General features: G+C 41.2%; 1 protein-coding gene and 1 long non-coding RNA gene across 2 annotated transcripts; one reads left to right on the forward strand and one right to left on the reverse strand.

Moving 5' to 3' along the window:
• Positions 1–1,609: 1,609 nt before the first annotated feature.
• mrps27 (mitochondrial ribosomal protein S27) lies at positions 1,610–19,337 on the reverse strand. Its single transcript, XM_061263198.1, has 11 exons — positions 19,199–19,337; positions 18,661–18,738; positions 16,572–16,642; positions 13,576–13,634; positions 11,845–11,959; positions 10,984–11,062; positions 10,684–10,799; positions 9,676–9,778; positions 8,995–9,137; positions 6,448–6,606; positions 1,610–2,324 (listed from the first exon to the last, which is right to left on the reverse strand). The coding sequence occupies exons 1-11, from the start codon at positions 19,293–19,295 to the stop codon at positions 2,085–2,087; spliced, it is 1,260 nt and encodes a 419-aa protein (XP_061119182.1). The 5' UTR covers positions 19,296–19,337; the 3' UTR covers positions 1,610–2,084.
• Positions 19,338–19,514: 177 nt separating this feature from the next.
• On the forward strand, positions 19,515–21,645 carry LOC133141407 (uncharacterized). The gene is made up of 4 exons (XR_009710098.1): positions 19,515–19,626; positions 20,802–20,893; positions 21,299–21,390; positions 21,550–21,645. It is a non-coding gene; the product is annotated as an uncharacterized LOC133141407 (long non-coding RNA).
• Positions 21,646–21,922: the final 277 nt, after the last annotated feature.

Below are 21,922 nucleotides of genomic sequence, written 5' to 3' on the forward strand. Positions count from 1 at the left end.
TCTTCTGCATACCACTGTTGTAATGTGTGGTTATTTGCGTTACTGTCACCTTCATGTCAGCTTTGACCAGTCTTACTTTTCTCATCTTACATCTCTCATTAACAAGGCATTTCTGTATGCAGAACTGCTGTTTACTGGATTTTTTTTGTTTTTTGCACCATTCTTTGCAAACTCTATACTAGTGTGCGTGACAATCCCAGGAGATCAGCAGTTTCTGAAATACTCAAACTACCCTGTCTGCCACCAAAAATTATTCCCCGGTCAAGGTCACTTAGATCAAGTTTTTTTCCCATTCTGAAGGTTGATGTGAACATTACCGGAAGCTCCTGACCCGCATCTACATGATTCCATGCATTGCACTGCTGCCACACAATTGGCTGATTAGATAATCGCATGAATAAGTAGGTGTAATAAGGTAAAAATGTTCCTAATAAAGTGCAGTGAGTATATTTTCTGCATATATAATCAGCAGAAACGGATGTTGAACACTATACGCTCAGAGACTTTTAATTTTTTAAACACAAGTATGATTATTATAAAAACAGTATCCAGTGTATGTGAATAGTATCCAGATTTCCATTCAAATGCATTTAAGCAAGTATAATGGCAATAAAGGAATTGTGTAGTGCTTGCTTAAATATGATGAATAAATCACTTTACCTGCCTACACGCATTTTGTAACAAAGTGAATCTTTTGCATGTTTTTCACAAACGTGACTGTAAATTCACTGTGGCAGTCAAATGGAAAAGCTATTGTTGCCTCCACAAATTCTTACAATCATCGGATTCCATCAAATGGTCCAGATGTTACTCTTTAATGAATAAACCACATTAGCTGAATAGAAAATACAGCTATAATTCTTGTTTCCCTCAGCTCAAATTAAGACGGGGCTGCATTCTCAACACTCACTGAATAGCAGGCCAGTTCATAAAGAATTTTCATAATTATAAGATTAGAAATCACAGATCTTATCACTGCATCTTCAAAAACATGGACATGCTCATCACTCAGATAACTGCAACATTGACAGATGCAGCTCACATGGCACTTTGTCATGCTAATGTAAATCACTGAGTATTGAATTAATAAAACCATGTTATAAATGCCCATACACCAATGGATCATGCAATAGGGAAAGAGCCAATGACCAAAAATGCATTTCATTGTTTGTGGGTGAATTGTTTTGCAGCAGTAAAATGCATACAGCAGGCTCTATGATTACCAGCAGCCCTGACTGGCAATGCACAAGAAATAAACAATATAATTACTGAGATAAACTCAAAATGGCATGACAGCAATGCCAATAATTATTTTATTGTAATCTCATTGTACAAAATATGGGGTATCCTTATATGCATACACCATACCATGGTCACGAAGAACATGGAGTATATGTGAAAACTACTGTAGTTTATTAATGTTTAAATGGAACCAACCAAAACATTGATAAAGTACATTATTTTTCATGTTGCCATTTTGAGTATCTCAATATAAGTATTTTTGTGCATTGGCAGTAAGGGGTGACAATAATTCTGGAGCCCACTGTATATAGAGTAATTTCATTCCATATCACTGAATTCAATGGAAAGTCACATCATGACAAACAGATTTGAAGCAATCTTTTATTACAATACAACAATGTTGTGATTGTGGACCATTCAGTGAAAAAAGGGAAAAGAAACCATCATTTACTCTCCCCACAGTAAGTGATGCACAACTCCAGATGTCAATCATGAAAATATTTTAAACGTTAAGAGATATATACAATTAACAATGTAACAACTAAATAAAATAAAAACTGCCCAAATATACAACACAAGTGAATTGCCGATTTGCATATTCTTACTGTGCTGTATATCACATTTGGATGAAAACTGTTCACAAGGTCACATCTGTATTCTCTTATGATCATCATTAGCAATGATGAGGTCACACACACCAATCTCTGGACTTGACTTATGGCAGAAGACACTAAACACTGAACTGCCCTGTGTGGACGGGCAGCCCTATGGAGTTCCAGTGGCTTGTAATGGTAGATGCGTGGCAGACCTGCCCCTGACCGTAGGCTCACACGTACACAGGGCTAGGCAGAGGCTTTGGCGGCCTTTCGAGCCTGCTGTTCCTGCCGTGCCTTCTCTCTGAGCTCCTGCTCCCTCTGGACCAGCATGAGGCGCTCCTCCTCCCACTCCTGAACCTTCCTGGAGTACAGCTCCCCATCCGCCTCTTCAGCCGCACCCAGCTCGGCCTGGGCCAGAGCAGAGACCAGTGCCTGGAGCCCGCCGGGGTCAACCCTGCCCTGAGACTGCAGCTCAGTGCTGAGGGCCTGCTCACGAGAGGGACAACACACACACACACACACACACACACACACACACACACAGACACAGACACAGACACAGACACAGACACAGACACAGACGCAGACACACACACACATACACGCAGACACACACACACATACACGCAGACACACACACACACACACATACACGCAGACACACACACACATACACGCAGACACACACACACACACAGACACGCACGCGCACACGCACACAGACACACACACACACACACACACACACACACACACATGCAAACACGCAAACACACACACAGACACACATATTATTGTAATACATGTCCTCCTCTTTGATTGATATGTGTGCTTTTGGTGTATGTAGCAGTCAATCATTCCACTACCATAGCACATTCAGGAGCACTCAACCCATTTCCCAAAATGTCACATTCTGGCAACAATATCAGCCATGACATCATTCTTCTGTAGAACTGAATTTGACACATAATCTACCGAGGTCTGAAATGCATACACGCACAGAATCTTTCCATGGTTATGGTGAGCCTGGGTAAATATCAGCTTGCTCTTCTTTGCAGTCTCAGATTAAAAGCTAAACTGTATGAGACAGACTCCACTTCCCATCACATTCCATGTTTGCACATTATTCCAGATAACCTTTGTGTTATGCCCGTTGGATAATATTTATATCTGGGCCTTAGCCCATAATCTTCATTTTGATGTCCTCAACAGAAGAATTCACGAAACGTGGACCAGCGCAAACACAGAACATCTTATTAACACACAAATCAATCTACAGAAACTGCCACTTGGGTAAAATGGCCAGATTAAAACAAGACTGGGAACTCCCAATTCTCACTTCTGGCGGTTAAAAACAGGCACACAGTCACATACAGGTCATGACAGGCTTACAGCGTCTGCCCCAGTTTAATTAGCTATAAAACACAACGAGGCTCGAGGGACCATGCCTCTGCAGTGGCCTTCAGTGAGACAGATGTCACCGGGGGCTGAGACTGGTGCCTGCTGGGTTGATGGAGGACCAGAGTAATTTATGTACTGCTGTCAGAGCCCAGGCAGGGGGTGAATGCAGGCTCACACACACAATCCAGCGGTTCACAGACGTGGGAGAGTGCGTGTGCTGCACACACACTGGATTCATGGCTTTCATTACTTCTGTGTGAGGACTGGAAAAGGGTACACCCAGGCGTACAATATAAAATTCAAGAAATAATCAAATTTGAAGTTAATTATGTGGTAACAGCATATGTATTAATGCCTAATCAGTTCATAAAGTACCTTCTCTTATACTCATAAGGCTATGGATAAGCACTAATATTGCTTAAATAAGGCCCACGTTCACAAAATGTGCAGAAGAGCACAGAAGAAGAGTTACATTAAAGCAACTACATTTGGAACTTGGAAAATAAGCCTGATCATTCCACCAAATAAATAATATATAATAATATATATAGACTGCAATTTGTAGCTCATTTGTGCATAAGGTCTATTGACTAATTATTTCCCTTCAGCAGATAGGCTAGAGCTCCACTGCTGCTGTGTGCAGTACACTGCATGCTCATATGCATTCAACACCCCATTCTGAAAAGCTAAAAATAGCTCGCTACTGTGCTGCATTTTGTGCTGCACTCTCTCATCTTAAATGTGCTGCACTTTCCTTTCAGTCCACTCTACGTACTGTAGCTTCCCTCTTTCTATGCAGTATATATGGAAATCTTATGGATTGACTAAAGTCTTCAAATGTTAGAAAACCCTAAATCTACACACTATACAATGGCAAATTATTTATTTGCATAAATTCGCACTTGTGTGATAAAGCTGCTATACTTCAAAAAAATGTCATTTTATACAAAATAATTTTTTCATTCTACAACAAGCCAAAGCAAATGGTGCGATCCTGTCAGTTCCAGCCATGCTTATACTATGTAAACAGCCATTATAAAGTGACATCTGACATGAATGCTCATAATTGAGACAAATTTCTGCTGCTCTGATCCTGGTTATGCAGGAATGTAATAGAGCCCACCCTCGGAGAGACAGAATTGGGATCCATTTAGAAAGGTCAAGAGGACCATAAATCCACTGGAACAGGAGACAACAATACATAGCCAGAGTATACTGTAATTCACAGAGGGAAACGCAATGCAGAGGCCTGATGCAGAAAACACAACCAACACAAAACATACTTAATGGGCTCTAACTGGAGGATAAGCCTCGGAAGAAATGAGTGAAATGATATTCTAACGTTTTACAAGCCGGTGAGAGCGGTGACCTTTACAGTGACCCAGTGAACAGCCTGAAATCAATAGCACAACCCCCATTACAGACACAGCCTGGCAGCACCTCAGAGGAGGCTTAGTGGGAAAAGCAGGCAGAAGGGAAATCATTATAAACCCGTAAATGGGATCATTCTCCCTGAAAAAGAGATGGCCATTTGAACAGTGTCATCAAAGGGCTCAGTTGAGCAGAATGAGTCCCAAAATGAGATGCTTGACAGTTACTAAATATACAATATATACAATGTACAATGCGCATAACGTGGTTTAAATGAGCATGTAACACGTCACATCAGCCAAGACTACTACTAATCAAATCATATATCTTTTTAACTAAGCCATCTTAGGATGTGGACAATTATGGTAAGTATAGTAGTAGTTAGTAGTGTACGTATATCACATTAAATCATTTTTTAATTGCTCTCAATACATTTAAACAGCTATTATAGCTTGCATACAACACACCATCCAGAGGCCTTGAATTCCTCATAGCTGGGAATGATAGCTGAAATAATGTGCATCTTTTTCGTAGGAACAGAATCTTATGTGAATAAGCCCTTCTCCTCCTGAAGTCAACAGGATATTAATAATTCAACAATATTCACATCATCTCCTTCATAATACTTATATTGGCTGTCAGCTCAAAAAAATAGAGTTGGTCATATTGTAGGGTATTGTGTTTTATTCTGTATTTACAGTTTTATTATCTGTTCGTGTGAGCTGAAGACAACATTTTGCAGTTTAATTTTAAACCTCTACTTGCATGCTTCAGAGATGTGTTAATGCGTTTTCCCTTCCACCTCACTGATGGTTCTAACAGCTGCAGATTGTTCTGCAGCTACACTCAGACAGCCTAGTCTGAGCTGAATAATTACATATAAAATGGATTAAGCTTCATACAACCTGCCCCAGGAGATGAAGTTAAACGACCCACGTAACCGGAGTGATAGTCCAGTGTATCCCACAAACACATTTAAGATTTTCTGTAGCCATTCTAAAGCCAAACAAGTTTTCCCCATCATATACAACCAATATTTACATTACATTTCATCCCCATCTGCCCAAAACCCATTTATAGTTATCTTCACTAAGAGACAGACAGAAACACAAGAGCTGACACGTTTCATCAACCTGCTTCGGAAGTTAAAGTAGTTAGACAGTGAAGCAGACCCCTGGTGGGAGAACTGCACCCTTCAGTCTAGTCTCTCTGCTCAAATTCAGTCACATTCTTATTTGGGTACAGGCAACAGTAAAATGCCTGTGCCTTTTGCGGAAGATGAACTTAATTTAATATGCATTCAATTTGTCTATGAAATGAAAGGGGCAGACGCAGTGCAAAACACAACATTTAGCATGTACAACAGCAAAAATGCTAAATAAAGAAATAATCTAAAATAAAAATAAAAAGTTATTTAATTCTCACTAGATAATTATCAAAAGCCTTGTAAGTGCACCCTATAAATGCAGCACAGTCAAGTTCTCACAGTATGGAAGTTAATAAAAGCTTGCAACCGCTGTGTTACCATGGATATCAGTCCCGCACTGATACGCAAGTTGTAGTTAAAGGCAGAGGCTGTGTAATATGGTTCATATAGGAAATGTAACTTGGATTCTGCCATTTACATGGCAGCTCCATTTACCATTTAAGTAGCCATGAATGGCTATGGCTCATTATGTCACAGCTGGGCCATTGTGCCATATCTCTTCAATTAGGTACTATAGATGAAACCCTTGGGACACATTATATTCAAATATAGTAAATGACAGAATGCTCCAAAGCATTCTCAGTGTCACCACTGCATTTGAGACAGAAATGTTTGTTAGCGCTCACCCACCTGGAACCTTCCGGCATACTCTGGAAGTTTCTCCCTCTCCAGCTGGTCTTCCTCATCGACGCTGGCGTCCGGCACACCTCCGGCGTCCTCGTCACCCTGGGCAGCGTCGACCTCAGACACGGGGCCCGAATCCCGCAACACAGCCTCCAGACAGTCCAGCTGGAATCGACAGAAGATAAATCTCATGCAGCCGACTGGCAACCGGGTCCTTTCCACAGACGGCGAAGTGCATTACCTAGACACAGTAGTGTTTGCAGGAGAAAAACCTGTGATATAGGAATGGACTCCATGTATTCAATAGACCCTTCAGAAAAGCAGTTATCTGAGAAATGAATGCTGGCACCACATGCAGTCGTTGAAAATGGACTTGATTCAAATAGCAATAGAAAATAGCCAAGAAAATAAAGAGAAGTATGCTAACACTGGCAGTGTCTACACAGGCCAAGTGTCACACAATAAAATACAACACATAATCAAATCTCCTGCTCACTGATCAGCAGATCTTTGACCTTCAGCTGAATTTTTCCGCATGAGATGATCAGATTTATCCAAAAGGGAGTAGAGTGTGCGAGACTGAGAGGCGAATGTTTGAAGCCAAGTGGATGACGCAGTGCCCACTCGTTCCACTCTGATGTCAGCTACATGGAAAGGAAGGGATTAGGGTGAAATATATGTTTGCCTCGTCTGCAAAACCACAGAAAAGCAGAGGAGATGGCCGTTGTCACGGGACACCTTGGGAGGTGAGACTGAAGATTTATACAGTCTGACCTCTGTGTGAATCAGAAAGACAAACTGCTCCAGGATACAGTGTGCACAGGATGGATGGGCCAATTCAGTCTGGCCAGGATGATGGATGGGAAAGGCACAACAGGGTTCTAGTAACTGTAAACAGGCTAAATGTGCAATGATGGATATCGCAGGATATTTCATAATTCAAGAACAGTCATCTGCGTTTCAGTTTTGGAATAAAAAAAATCAGCATGACTGCAAAAGTTAAAAAGCCCTGTATGAAATAGCAGGTGTTAATATTAATCATTTTCTTTTCAGTGAGATCACATTCCTCTTTATAGACTCTTCAAAGACACTGAATGAGCTGAAGTTTTAATACAGAATCCAGGGAAAGCTGGTTTATTTGAGTATGCATTCGGAGGAGTCTCTTTCAGGAACATTAATAAAGGGGAAACTTGAGTCAAATACCCTGTAATAGCTTGAATAGCGAAACCAAAGTCCACAATTCAGAGGCCAAAGCCTCATCTTCAACATCGAATCCCATGTGGAAAAACGCTGCTCTGATGGGAGAGAGGATTACGCTCTCCCTACAAGGACATTTAACTGAAATAAAGGCAGACTGCAGGCATTTTTCAGCCTCAGACAGACCCGGATAAATTTAACTGGGAACCATGTGGCAAGTGCCAGCAGTAAAACTTGGCAGTGTTTCAATAAATTAGTCTAGAATAACAATGCAGAGCTTTTTATTCGCTCAATGCAGGTCCTAGAGACCACATTGTTCCCCGGAAAGCCAGTGCGCTGTAAAAAGTGCAACGTCATTGTTAAATATGCCCACAGAAAATGATTAAAGTTTTTGTCTGTGATCCAGACACTCTGGGAAGGCAGCCAATGTCACACCGCATCAATCACAGCCACAGAGATTTTTATATTTCCACAATTGCTTCCCTTACACATTCTCAATCCTGCCGGCCTGATTTCCCATTTTAATCACGCTACAGGGCCACTGAACTCTTGGCCTGGCTTTGGTGAATTCTACCCAGAGCTTTTTCAACAGCCATTTGAGGACAAGAGGTTAGGCCAATACCAAAACAACAATAGAGACACTCGCTCTGAACAAGAAAACATCAGGGCCCGCTGCCTGTCCGTCTGATTGACTGCTTGACAATGGACCAGACTCCTTTAGTTTAATGATGTATAGTTAATGTGCGCAAGATGTTACTATTTCTGAACTTCATTCTATTGAGCATCTCCTCCTGAAATATCTTCTTATGTTACAAACTTCCCGCAAGAATGCTTTCGGAAATCAGCCCTGTGGCTCATATTACAGAACAAGACAGGAAGCATGTAAATACATACATAAAATTGTTAGCACTACAGAATGTTCAGCAGTTAGTTTTATTATTAGCATTAGCAGAATAGCCATCTTTGTTCTCCACAAAGCAGTCGTCCATGTGGCAGCAGTGGAGTAATGGCAGCCACTGTACATTCATCACAAACACAATGTCAGTGCAGCAAGAGAAAACATAGCACATCAATAACACAGCTCTTTATGAGCGCCTTCTGCTACTCTGGCAAATCAAGTTAGGCATTAGACATAAAATCTCCCATTCATCCACTATCAGACACACACACACACAGCCACAAACTCACATAGGCAGAACAGAAAACTCTTCCTATTATCAATTCCTTGGTGCCAGGAACAAACAAATTGAATAGAACAGAAAACCTAAACTGACATATTGACATAAGTTCAGGATTAAATACTAAATATTATAGAAAAGAATACGGATGTGGGTGATGAAACTCGACAGTGCATACCGCTTCTTTGGAGAGCTTGACGTCCGGTGTCCCAGAGCACACATTCTCCATGACAGCCAGGGCCCGGTTGAGGTAGCCCGGGGTCCAGATCAGGGGCATGTGCTGGAAGACAGCGCGAATACCCCTGGCCATCTCCACTTTACCTGCACACAGAGGCATGAGCTCAGACTCTGGGTCAATACACCACATTATTTATTTTCTGTTGTAATCTGCAACAGTAGCATTTCAATGCTTGCTGGAACTCCAATTATTGAATGAAGACATCAATGCACCAATGACATTATACTGCTGCATTTACAAGTCAGAGGCATGTGTTCAGGAACCAGCTTTCTACATGACTGCACTAAGGCGGACCCTTTCACTGAAATGGCAACAGCAATCGAGCTAAAAACAGGCATTTCTGCCCCGTGCCTGTGTGATGTGCATGCAAGCAGTATGCAGGACATAAAGACTATGGGAGTGCAGTATCTGCATCTGCTCAGCCAAAATTGCAGTTCTCTTCCTAGCTATAACTGGTAATTTTCCACTTCCAGTGTACGCTACGTCCACTTCCGGGTTTCTATCCCAACACAGACACAGGTTGTTTAATTGGTTGAACAGATACAGATACTGTCCACCCCTAATGCAGTGGATTAAAAGCCTCATGTCTGTCACGGTGAACAGAGAGGAGCCTGTACACACCCAGCAGGGCACAGCCCAGGAGCTGGGCGCTCCGCCCGGAAGAGTTATCCTGTTTCAGCCCCGCGATCAGAAGGGCCGCTCCCACACTCCTCTCCTCCTGCCACTGTGAGAACAGATGAAATCACACGCAGATGATGTCAGCCGTCCACCTTCCGAGAAAAGCCTGCCACCGCACTGCTATTCTAACATGACCCTAGTCTTCTCAGTATAGGGATGCTGTGCTGTAGGAGATGCTGTTTCTCAGATGAGACATGACTGATGTCCTGGTCAGTTTCTAAACCTGGCTGTTTCAAGGTCACGACCCAGTTCTGTCACAGTTTAGTCACAGTTCTGAAAACCAGTGCTTTAGCATAATACATGACCTGACAGTCCCCAACAAACCTATCATCTTCCATACATTTTTAATACAGAGAACTACATCTACTACCACTACTACAGGCACCAAAGGTATTACCAAAGGTATTTATTAGACTTAATAAATGCTGTGGCCTATCCATGTAGAGTTATGATGCGTTGTGTGTTCAGAGATGCTCTTCAGCATACCACTGTTGTAATGTCTGGTTATTTGCATTACTGTCACCTTCCTGTCAGCTTTGACCAGTCTGGCCATTCTCCTCTGACATCTCTCATTAACAATGCGTTTCTGCCTGCAGAGCTGCTGCTCACTGGATTTCTTTTGGGTTTTTTTCACCATTCTTTGCAAACTCTAGAGACTAGCGTGCGTGAAAATGCCAGAAGATCAGCATCTGAGATACTCAAACCACCCTGTCTGCCACCAACAATCATTCCACGGTCAAAGTCACTTAGATCACATTTTTCCCCCATTCTGATGGTTGATGTGAACGTTAACTGAAGCTCCTGTCCCGTATCTACATCATTGTATGCATTGCACCGCGGCCACACAATTGGCTGTTTAGATAATTGCATGAATAAGTAGGTGTAATAAAGTAAAAAAGTTCCAGTGCTTGGTGAGTGTATATTACCAGCAATACAAGCGATGATGCTTACACTGAGTTCCGGTTTGGTTTCCAGATACTTGGCCAGAGCGTACAGTGATAAGACCTGTGTGGAGGGCAGGTCAAAGGCTTCCAGCAACATTGCCTCTTCCACAACCGCCCAGGCACCTGGAAAACAGGCAGACGCAATGGGTTAACCTCCCAGAGGAGTCTCACTGTAAAACATAGTACTGCAATAACAGAAGAGCAAATGCTTAAGCAAAGCTGACAGGGACTCAAACAGACCCTCTCAGCACACTACATAGACTTGAACATGCAATGCAAATTTATTCCAAAGCAAACAAAGTCTCACCCTTATAATCTTCCTCTTTTAAGAAGGAATCTATTAGTAGATTAAAGGTCAACTCATCTGGGAAGATTCCGTACTGCACCTACAGCAGAATGTAAAAATGATAAGATTACCAATAAATCAACACACATTTAATTTTCCATTTTAATTAGAAGTCAGGTTTTACATTACCAAGTGTTTTTCATCCAAAATTATTATTATAAGATAAGCAGCATATTATTCAGGGGCTAAGGTACATGACTAGGTGGTTCAAGCCCCAGTGTAGCCACGATAAGATCAGCAGAGACAAAACACCTTCCTTGAGCAAGGGCCTTAACCCTGCACTGCTCCAGGGGGTATTGTCCCCTGCTTAGTCTAATCAATGGTAAGTCACTTAGGATAAAATCGCCAGCTGGGGCGGCCTGTAGCGTAGTGGTTAAGGTAAATGACTGGGACACGCAAGGTCAGTGGTTCTAATCCCGGTGTAGCCACAATAAAATCCGCACAGCCGTTGGGCCCTTGAGCAAGGCCCTTAACCCTGCATTTCTCCAGGGGAGGATTGTCTCCTGCTTAGTCTAATCAACTGTACGTCGTTCTGGATAAGAGTGTCTGCCAAATGCCAATAATGTAATGTAATGTAAATAACAAATATTAATTATTATTATTATTCATAAAGAAATCATGAAGATAAAGCGCTGGGAATGCGAGTCATCTGTGACATAAATCAGTACAGTGCCATACTGTACAATAGACAACATACTGGAATATCTGTAATATCTGTATCAGTAGCAAACATGGGGAGGTGACCTACACAGGGCAGACTATCGGGGGAAGGTCAGTGCACTACACCCAACATGTAGCATATTCCACAGACTCCTACAGTACCTTGTTTTTGATGGTGTACAGGACCTTGTCACGTGCCCCATATTTCAATCCCTTGCGGACCCAGCTGTGGATGGTCCAGTCTCGCAGGTACCAGCAGTTTGGGCTGTGACGGAATCTACACACACCCAGAGGAGGGGCAGTCAGCACGGCATTCATCAAAATCCCAACCACTCTTCTGTCTGTGAGGAGCATCTGAATGAGGCCCTGTGGTCTATCAATAACTCACCACTGCACTGCAGACAGTGGGCAGCCTTGATTAGCCTGCACCAAAGGTATGGTGCATCACATGCTAATATCAGAAGTGAAAGTGGCTTATGAAAAGGAAACTCCTAAAAACACAATATTTCACAATCCTCTCTCTAAAGCTTCTAAATATGAATGCAGACCCGCTTTGCTCACATAGCCATGCCATCACCATGTTTAATTGATAAGCTCTGAGTCTGCTATTTCTTAAAATGCATTCCAAAAACTGAACACTGAAAAACAGTAAGAAAGCACAGCTGATGAACAAAATGATAAATGGGTGTGACACATTTTCGAATATTAGAATGTAAAAATAACACCCAGCAGAACATTTCAGATGGTGTTGTGAGGACTGAACAAACATCATTTTGTCTGACTGGAGATTTAGATCATGTTCCACATCCAGACTTGCTATGAGTGAACTCATCAATAATCCAGTGTTGTAAACTCCAGTCTCTGATTGGCCAGGAAGAGAGCGCACACTGATGGTGTGAGCTCCTGTTGCTAAGGCAACACTGGGGCAAGGCTTCCTCGTGCATCCGGTGGTAGTGGGGCTGGGATAATACTGCTTTGATTTTATCACCACAATGATAATGTTACTGACTGGCAGATCATATTGTATGCCAGCCGGGCTCTCCTTGTGTTGTCCACTAGCATTACAGATGCATTTATAGAAAGCTATTACCATTTTTTTCCACAGTCAGCGATTAAATAAATATGTCATCAAGAAATAGTGAATGCCTGCCAATTGATCCAGTAGATTCCGGGAAGCGTCTGGCATTATGTCAAACTTGAAAATGGAAAACAAGCGGCCTTGTCAGATCATTTGTGTAGTTCCTACACAGAATTAAGGGGTTTAAAGTGTACTTGCAGACACAATGTATAAATGATTACACGCACTGAATGACTGAATGACAATCAGGTCCCATTTGGCCACTCTTGCGCGCAGGGGATTCTGGGATGGGAAGCTGGCACACAAAGAAAGCAGATGCTACAGTAGCCCAGGTAGGACACTGCCAAGCCTGACGATCTGCCTGTGTCACTGAATAACACAACCTCCACAGTGCGCTTCTACCACAGCCCGCAGAGGACAGCTGCAACACACAGCATCTGAACTCTGCTTCTCTAATCCTCATATTTGCATCTCTTGTCTCTGGATTTTGGCTTTATATAAAGAGCTCTTTTTTTTATGTTACACAGAGGATATGATTTTTTTCAGTTGCAGCAAAAGAGATGAAAGACTTTGCAGTCTTAACAGAAGAAGAAATATGCAAAGACATCTCAACTGCCTCCTTTTGCTGTGTGTCACTAAGTACTGCAGTTCAAAAGCCCCAAATGACTGAGTGCACAGCTGGCATGTTCTTCTCTCAAGAAACCCCACTGAAGGACAATTCAAAATTACTGTAACAACTCAAATGTCACCCTATGATTACAGTAGAGCCATGCCTCCAACAGCAGTATAATAGCAGAGCATTATGCCAAACTTACTTGTAAAGATAATAGTCCGCCTGGTCCACTTCTTCTTTTGATGATATATTGTCGACAAACTGCAAAAAAGAAAGATATTTAAATATAAATATGAATATATAAAAAACCTTTTCAGGGAAATGCTGTGCATTACAGTAGGTAAGAGCTGACACAATGGCCAGTCACACAGGTTGAACACGTGGTGATCTCACCGCATAGTGATGATTAAAGATGATGTGACTGCAATTTCTGTAAAAAGATACATTCGGGCCTATTTCTATTTTTGCCTGATTACCCATGGAAACATGCTGCAGATATTGTGTGCATTGGCCTGAAACTGTTCTTTATCCATATGGAGACTTCCTCCTCTTTTAACTGCTCAGAATCTCAGAAATTCCCTGTTCTTGCAGTATTCCCTAAGACAGAGAGAGACAACAAGGTAATGGCCTTGATAACGACATAGCGATCCAATTACTGACAATGTATTGAGCCCCCCCCATCTTGGAAACGGCTCTTGGAGCCTCATCATTATGTGCACCTAGCAACAACAACCCAGTATGTTCAGGGATTCTTCTCTGTGGTTTAACGAGTGCTTTGCTGAGGGCCGTTTGTCCTGCGACAGGTAGACCACGCCCCGGGCGCAGTAGGCCAGCAGACGCAGCAGGCAGGACCAGACGATGTCTGGGGCTGTCTGGCTGAGTCACCGCCCCCCCCCCCACAGCCCCTGCTGTGCCCTGAGCAGTGCTCGCCAGGCACAGTGACACAGCTAATTCAGAGAGGCAGAGAGGCAGCTGGTCGCATGAGGACAGCTTCCCGCACTCTCGCCTTAAATTACCAACCGCTCCGTCGATAACCTGCCGGTACTGGTGCGCTTTAACGTCCCGGCAAAAGCAGGGTACTTCCATTTTCTCATATCCTCTATCGGTATCGATTGCCCTTTTTTAGCTGCGCCGTGTTCTTGAAAATGCGGCCTGTGCAGCCCGCCCCCTTTAGCTTTGTTTACCTTGCATTTGAATAGACAGACCCACGTTATACAACTGGAGGAGCATGGGAAATGGTGCTGGCTGTCAATCATTGGTCAGAGACTCACGCTCACAGTGTGTAAAAATCTTTATTCCATTCATGATCTGGCTCTTTAAAGCGGGGTTCAGCTTGCATTGTGCCTGCAGTGTTAGCGCAACGGTAGCGCAGGTTTTGTGTGTGCAGAACCATGCTTGCCCAAGCTGCTGTGATCCCTCATCCTATCGACCGCTGCTGTCACGCTCTCCCTGTGGCCAGATTACATTGCCCATCTAGCTTGTCCTGAATATTTATTCCACTGTTTTCAGCGTCCCCAAACCTCTTCACATCTCATGTTACAGCAGTCCGTCAGGAAACATTTATCCTTTTAAGAACCTGTTATTAGTGTTGCACACAAGAGGATAGCTAAAAATATCTGCAGCTCTGTTCTGAATGCAAATCCTGATATAAACCACACAAATTCATAAGGGCCTTGGCTTTTGTGTAAACTGTATAGTAAAGTGAGAGCCTTTTTTAGGTACTTTTTGGCTAAAGTTTGCATTCCTACATCATACCAAAATGCTGTGTTTTTGGGGAAAAAAATAATTTATCCTGACTTAAATCTTACAGGAAATAGTGAATTGTTTGAAATGTTATTATTAGGATTTGTAATAATATAATAATTCATATAAGATTTATAATTCATAACATGACTCTGCAAAACAAACTTTTTTTCATTGATACTTTTACGGATTCCTAAAACATGACAGGTACACATAAAGAAGAGAAAGTATATGCTCTGTCAGGTTGATGATAACATTGCAAAGGAAGTCAAAAAAAGGATCCAATACAGCGGCCAGCTGAGAAGGATCTTCACACAGAGTGAAAAGGGTTAAGATCAGGTCAATGAACTTGAAGGTCAGGTCAAGCAACAATGACAGAAAGGTCAAGTCAAACAAGACTGATGGGTGAGGAGAAAAGATGTTTGATTCTCTATTTCAGAGATGAAACGCAGCATACCGCTCTTTTGTGTCTGAAGCACAAACTGCAAGTCATCGCGGTGGATAGGGACACTACTTTCCATTGCTTGAGGAGGCCACACGAGGTAAACACAGGGATGTATACTGATCCTCACACTAGTGGCGAGAGAAAAGCTGCTCTATAAAAACTTGACATGTGGGGTTGTTCTCTATTAACCATTGACAGTCACAGTGAAGTAGCTAGAGTAAATATCAGATTTCAAAACAATTTACCCATTTATTATATGTAAACAATAGCTTTCATGAAGACATTTAAAAACAATCTATAAATGCCTAACTGTGTATATTCCACCCTGAGACTGAGAATGTAATCTGATGAAAAGCTACAATATTATTTTCAGTCGTTGTGAGGCACATAAAAGACAGCATTGACTGCTAATGCCCACATTTTGTTCAATGTGAAATCTTTAGCCAAACACAAACCTAGCTCCTGCAGTAATCCTGGCACAAATTTCTTTTAAAAAATAAAACCAGCTCACAAAGACAAATATGAACACAATACTACAATGTTAAATGATTTTAAGGACACTTCAATATACAAATCAATTAAATTACTGCCCACATCAGTGCTATAAATCATATGGATTGTAAAGGAGGGCATCTTGCATTGCCCTGTACATAAAGCTATCCTCAGTGATGCATTTATTGATTCTAATTACAGCGGCCCACAGAACACAGTTCATCTGAAGAGCTCTACAATGCCCAGGAGACCAAACAATCAGTCTACATCTTTTTCCCTCCCCCACTGTGCATATAAGCCACAATCTTCTCAAATATCCATATACAGCAAAATAGGTAGAATACACTGCTCTAGAATTTCTTATTTATTAGGAACTTCCCAAAATACTGATCAGCTGTCCATGTGAATTCTGAATGCCTAGAAAAAAAATGTGTGTGTCAGTTCTGGTAAGGTATCCAGACTTATAGATTTTCCATGCATTATTATAAATAGGTCCAGGGGCTTCGTAATTCTCTTACCCGAGAAATTGTCAGAGAGCTGACAGGAAACTTTTTTTCGTAGGTCCTGTCCATCAGGGCTGCCAATTGAGCTTTGGGAAATAAGACAGACAATTAGGAAGAATTAGCCAGTAACCAACTGATCACACCACTTCTTTTTAGAAGCACTGCAGCATGTAACTACAAAGGAAAGTATATACATTTCCCATCTGACACACTGATAGAGACAGCTTTGCACTCCTTTTACTGCTGGGAGATGAGCAAAATGCACAAGGGAATGGTGCATGACTGCCACACTAAAGAATTCTCATCTTATATTCATGCTGAATCAGAGCAATAGCACTCAGTATAGCTTTACCGTACAGAAGAGTAAGCACAAGCATAGTGTCAGACACTTGCCAAATGCGTGACTGCCAATGACAGCTAAAGTATCAAATCATGTAAGCCTGTCAATTTGATAGGATCAGCATATAACTAGTTTACCTTACAATGACAGGATGGGTTTCCCCTCAATACATTAAGAGGAAGGAAATGAAGAGCCCAGTCACACTCCAGTGTGGCTCAAATGGCTTGCGCTAATGGCATTGACACATTCAGAGGAAGGGATATAGACTTCAGACAGCCCACCGCCACCCTAATCAATGGGCTGACTCCAGGGTCAAAAGGCAGCTGAAGCCTTGCCTCCATTTTGAAGGTAAAAACCTAAGCACACGTTGCACAGATGCCATTAAATCCACACAACAGAGGGTGTTCCCCGCTAGCCAGTCTGAGTGAAGACACAGCCCTCAGGTCACATGACAGGAAAGAGTGAGGTTAAAAAAAAGGCCATAGACTGCAAACATCAATCACAGTACTCTACAGAGTCCATCAGGCACCAGAAGATTCAGTGTTGTAACCTGACCTTCCAAGAACCCGGCGTTGACAAGGCAATGGCTAATTTAAAAAATATTTTTTTTTATTTTTTATTTTTTACCCATTGCCTCTAGGCTAAAATGTGCAAAACGGGAGCCCTATTATCCAGGAAGATACTGAAAGCCAAATAATCAATTTAGGTTTGGGTCCTGAATCCTGAACAAATGTCAGCATATTCCAAGTAAGATTACATTCAAATTTCACTTTATCAATAAATTTCCTTGGGCAATTACAGATGTGACAGATGGAATCCATGTGTATGCTTGCCATTTTCCCAAATTCCTGGACAAATAACACACTATGTAATAAACCACCAGTTATCTGACAATGCAGTCAGCCAAGGGATGTCACTCAGTCTGCTAAATCAAGTTATAAAAACAAATTTAAAAATGTTCCTTCCAAAATGGCTAAAGTATATCTAGCACCAAAGAAAATTTGTCGAAAAGCATAGGCAATGGAAAAAGGGACATACTGTAGGCTATGCGCTATTTTGTAAAAAGAGAAAAGGTGTTTCTGGTCACAGGTTATTGGAAAGGCTGTTAACATCCATCCATCCATCCATTATCTTAACCCGCTTATCCTGAACAGGGTCGCAGGGGGGCTGGAGCCTATCCCAGCATACATTGGGTGAAAGGCAGGAATACCCCCTGGACAGCTCGCCAGTCCATTGCAGGGCACACACACCATTCACTCACACACTCACACCTATGGGCAATTTAGACTCTCCAATCAGCCTAACCTGCATGTCTTTGGACTGTGGGAGGAAACCCACGCAGACACGGGGAGAACATGCAAACTGCACAGAGAGGCCCCGGCCGAGGGGATTCAAACCCAGGTCCTCCTTCCTATGAGGCGGCAGTGCTACCCACTGCACCATCCATGCCGCCAGGCTGTTAACATTTTTTTTTAAGTGAAATACAATGAAATAGGAAGTATGCAAAAATCGTTCCTGTCATTGTGCGTTTACCACAGGCATTCAGCATCACGATGAAACAAAACGAGGTTGACTGACTACAGTATCTAACTGTCAATGTAACACTGCCCTCTGCAGTGCAGTCTGAAATGCAGAGAATTCTCGAGCTTAATATCTCTCTGACTTTTGTTATTAACGCAACGACCTTTACCTGGTTCAACATGAGCTTACGGTAGCTATATTAAGTGTACTTAAAGAACAGTGTATGCACATGCATGCACTTACCCAGACTGTGAGGGTCTTCCTTTCTCTGTTCCCATATCTTCGCATCCAAATACGATGCTGAGAGAAGGCATCGTCTTACTAAAATAAGCACATCCAAAAAGAGAATCATGGGACATTCTGGGTTAAAACTCGCTTGCGTTCTGACACATCTTAATTCTATAGTTTGCAATATAATCTGGTCAAATGTACAAATGTTGCTTAGCTAGTCAGTACAGTTAGCTACTAAACAAGCAAATGGGACCATCTACTACACATTCATTGTTCTTAAATTATAAGCTAGAACATTCTCTGAAATTGTGATATATATATTTGTTCCCTTGCTACGCTCTTTTTTATCGACAGTAATGTTAGCTAATAATAATAATGCTAATAATGTTAAAGATAGTTAACATGGTTGCTAAATATTGACTGACAGCCTCAACGTTGGAGTCAAAAGCTGACAGATAATTGTATTTTCTTAACATGAAACATCACGGACAAGTAACCAAATGTGTAGATGAAATTAATGTAAACTTGTAGGCTTTCCGCAATTCATTACCTGTAAAAACCGGTGTTTTACATTTTGCTGAAACTCTTGCAAAGAGAACACACCGCTGTAGCATGGACGCAGCCATCTTGGAATAATACATTTTCATATGACGTAAGGGGTAAAGAAAATAAAGAACTGTTCATCTTCAAGATGGTTAATCCCCAAAATATATTCATGAACTGTTAATAATAATAAATATTTATTTACAAAATATAAGATATGGATCATAATTGTATTAATTAATAACCCGATACTTATTGAAGGGTTTTTAAATTGTAAAAATATGTTTCCTCTTTCGCACATTGGTGCAGTCAGGGGACAATATGGCGCTTAGAGGACTGAGTGGCTGTCTCCAAATTTTACTGCATAATGTAAAAACAAAAGGAGTAGCCTAATAGTAACCCAACAGCCAGACTGCTGTGCGTGCAGAGTAGGAGGTAATTAATCAATCCACAGAACCTGACAGTTAGCTGACTTTAGTTAACCAGGTAGCTAGTTCAACTTGATCAGTGGTTCCCAAACTCGGTCATGGAGTACCCCTGTTTATGCTGGTTTTCGTTCCAAAATTGCGATCCTAGAATTTTAACAAGCTGTTAATTAATTAAGTGCTTTTCACATTTAGAGGGATTACGTACCCTCTTAAACCACATTTTCTCAAATAGCTATGCATACCAAGAAGAATACAATTCCCATGTTTATATTATGTTTATTGAGCTGTATTGTAACCAATGCATACATTTTGCATAAAAAGTAGATTAGATTTTAGCTGATCAAATTATTAGACTGGAGTGAATCAGTAGGTTCCTAATTGCCACTTGAAACATAATGAAGACTTCAAAGGCAAAGCAAATGATAACACTGCAAGCCTGCATTGTGTTGATACGTTTAAGGGAAAACATTGCCAATGAAATTAAACACATTTAACAAATTTGTTGGAATTATATTTGCCATTTTATGAAATATTTAATTGGATTCTATGTTCAATAGCATATAGCCTACAATATACCGTATGCACAATGTATTATGGTTATGATTTTGTTTCATGAGTTTGAACAATGCATACGCGTATTATCTTTGGTATAATGAAATGAGTATGATAAGATTATGTGTGTTTGCGATAAAAATGTACTTGCACATTTATCTTTTAAGGAGACATGTTACTTTAAATGCGTAAGCTTATTCTTATTAACAAACAAAAAACATTGTCAACAGGGGGAGCTGTTGTTTAAAAATGTGTTAATCGAAAATCAAGTGGAAAATAAGGAATAATATGCAACCCATGTGAATTTCAGTCCCACTAGGCACATTGATTAATAAGTAATTAAGTAATATATCAAATGTTTCCATTTTTAATCGGTTTTATTATTTATTGATTTTTTAATGTTTTAGTATAAGAAAATAAAATTAGCTTGAGAGCTTCATTGTATATTTTCCTCTGCATTTCTCCAATTGCTTGTTTTTTTTTTTTTTTTTGCTTCTAACATTTTCATAATGTTAAAACGTTAGGCAACGCAGTCAGATAACACATATGAACAGAGAATGAAAGAATGCTAAGTGGCTTAAAAGAAGGTAAAATATTGTCCCCTGTCTTGAACTGTGTTTCCAACAAAAGCTGGAAAGATTTCAGCACCTTCGGCCCCAGTGACCTCCACAACAGGATGTCCTTTCTGCAAAAGGGTGCCAGAGATAATCCTGGACATTGAGGTGAGCCAGACTGGTCTGCTCCCTGATGGATACCTTACCAGAACTGTCCATTATCAGAGCTTATGCTATGCTTTCACATTGTCCACTCTGCTCCAGAGCTGAGAGTTATGACTTAATAGCAGTGTTAATGGGTGCCGACTGGTTTTTATTTTAATATACTGTATATTATCATTGTAGATAGTTGCATTAACTACATAGCGCTTTTCTCACATTCAAAGCACTTAATTGTTGACTAAATGCACCAAAGCCAGGTGCGTTGATATCCCAAATTGTATTTGAATGTATAAATTGTTTGGTATGTTTCTAGTGGGTAAATTGATGATAATATGTGCAATTCCAGCCAGCCAGTGCATAAGGGTTAGCCTTCTATGTTTAAAATTCTCTACCTCATACCTCCTATTACAGGTGCACTGGAGGTGCTGACAAGCATGAAGGACCAGGGAGTGCCATTTAGGAAGGAAGCATTCACTGTGGCTTTTGATAGCTGCTACAAACTGGTGAGAGACACACAAAGGCTGGTTGTGGAGGAATACATTAGGCAAACACATTATTTTTTGTGGATGAATGGCTTGAATTTCTTGTCTAAGGTAATTTTGAATGAGTGGATAAACAGTGATGGCTTGGATGCCATCTAAATCACCTATTCTCATCAACAGAACACGCCACAGTCATATAAGGTCTGAACCATTCTATTGGAGGAGGCCTTTGATCAGTGCAAGGTTACTGTTTTCTGGTGGCACCGGCTCTCATACAGGTGGGTCCTCTGTACTTCTTAATCATTTTTGTGAATTGAATATTTTTGTTCACAATTCAAAAAAAGCAAAATTTACGGGCCCTGTCATTTTCAGAAAGATCTGGAGAGAGCAGAATCTGTCTCCAAACAGATAATGAGCCCTGACACTCAGATATGCAAGAATCTAAAAGTAACTCTGCCTCAAGCATGCATACTATGAACTCAAACTGTATGTATTGTTATTTTGGCTATGTTTTATTATTTTGCACCGTTAGGTTAGAGAGGTCATTATGGTG

This window comes from Conger conger, chromosome 12, assembly GCF_963514075.1.
Source record: "Conger conger chromosome 12, fConCon1.1, whole genome shotgun sequence".
In the NCBI taxonomy this organism is placed as follows: Eukaryota; Metazoa; Chordata; class Actinopteri; order Anguilliformes; family Congridae; genus Conger; species Conger conger.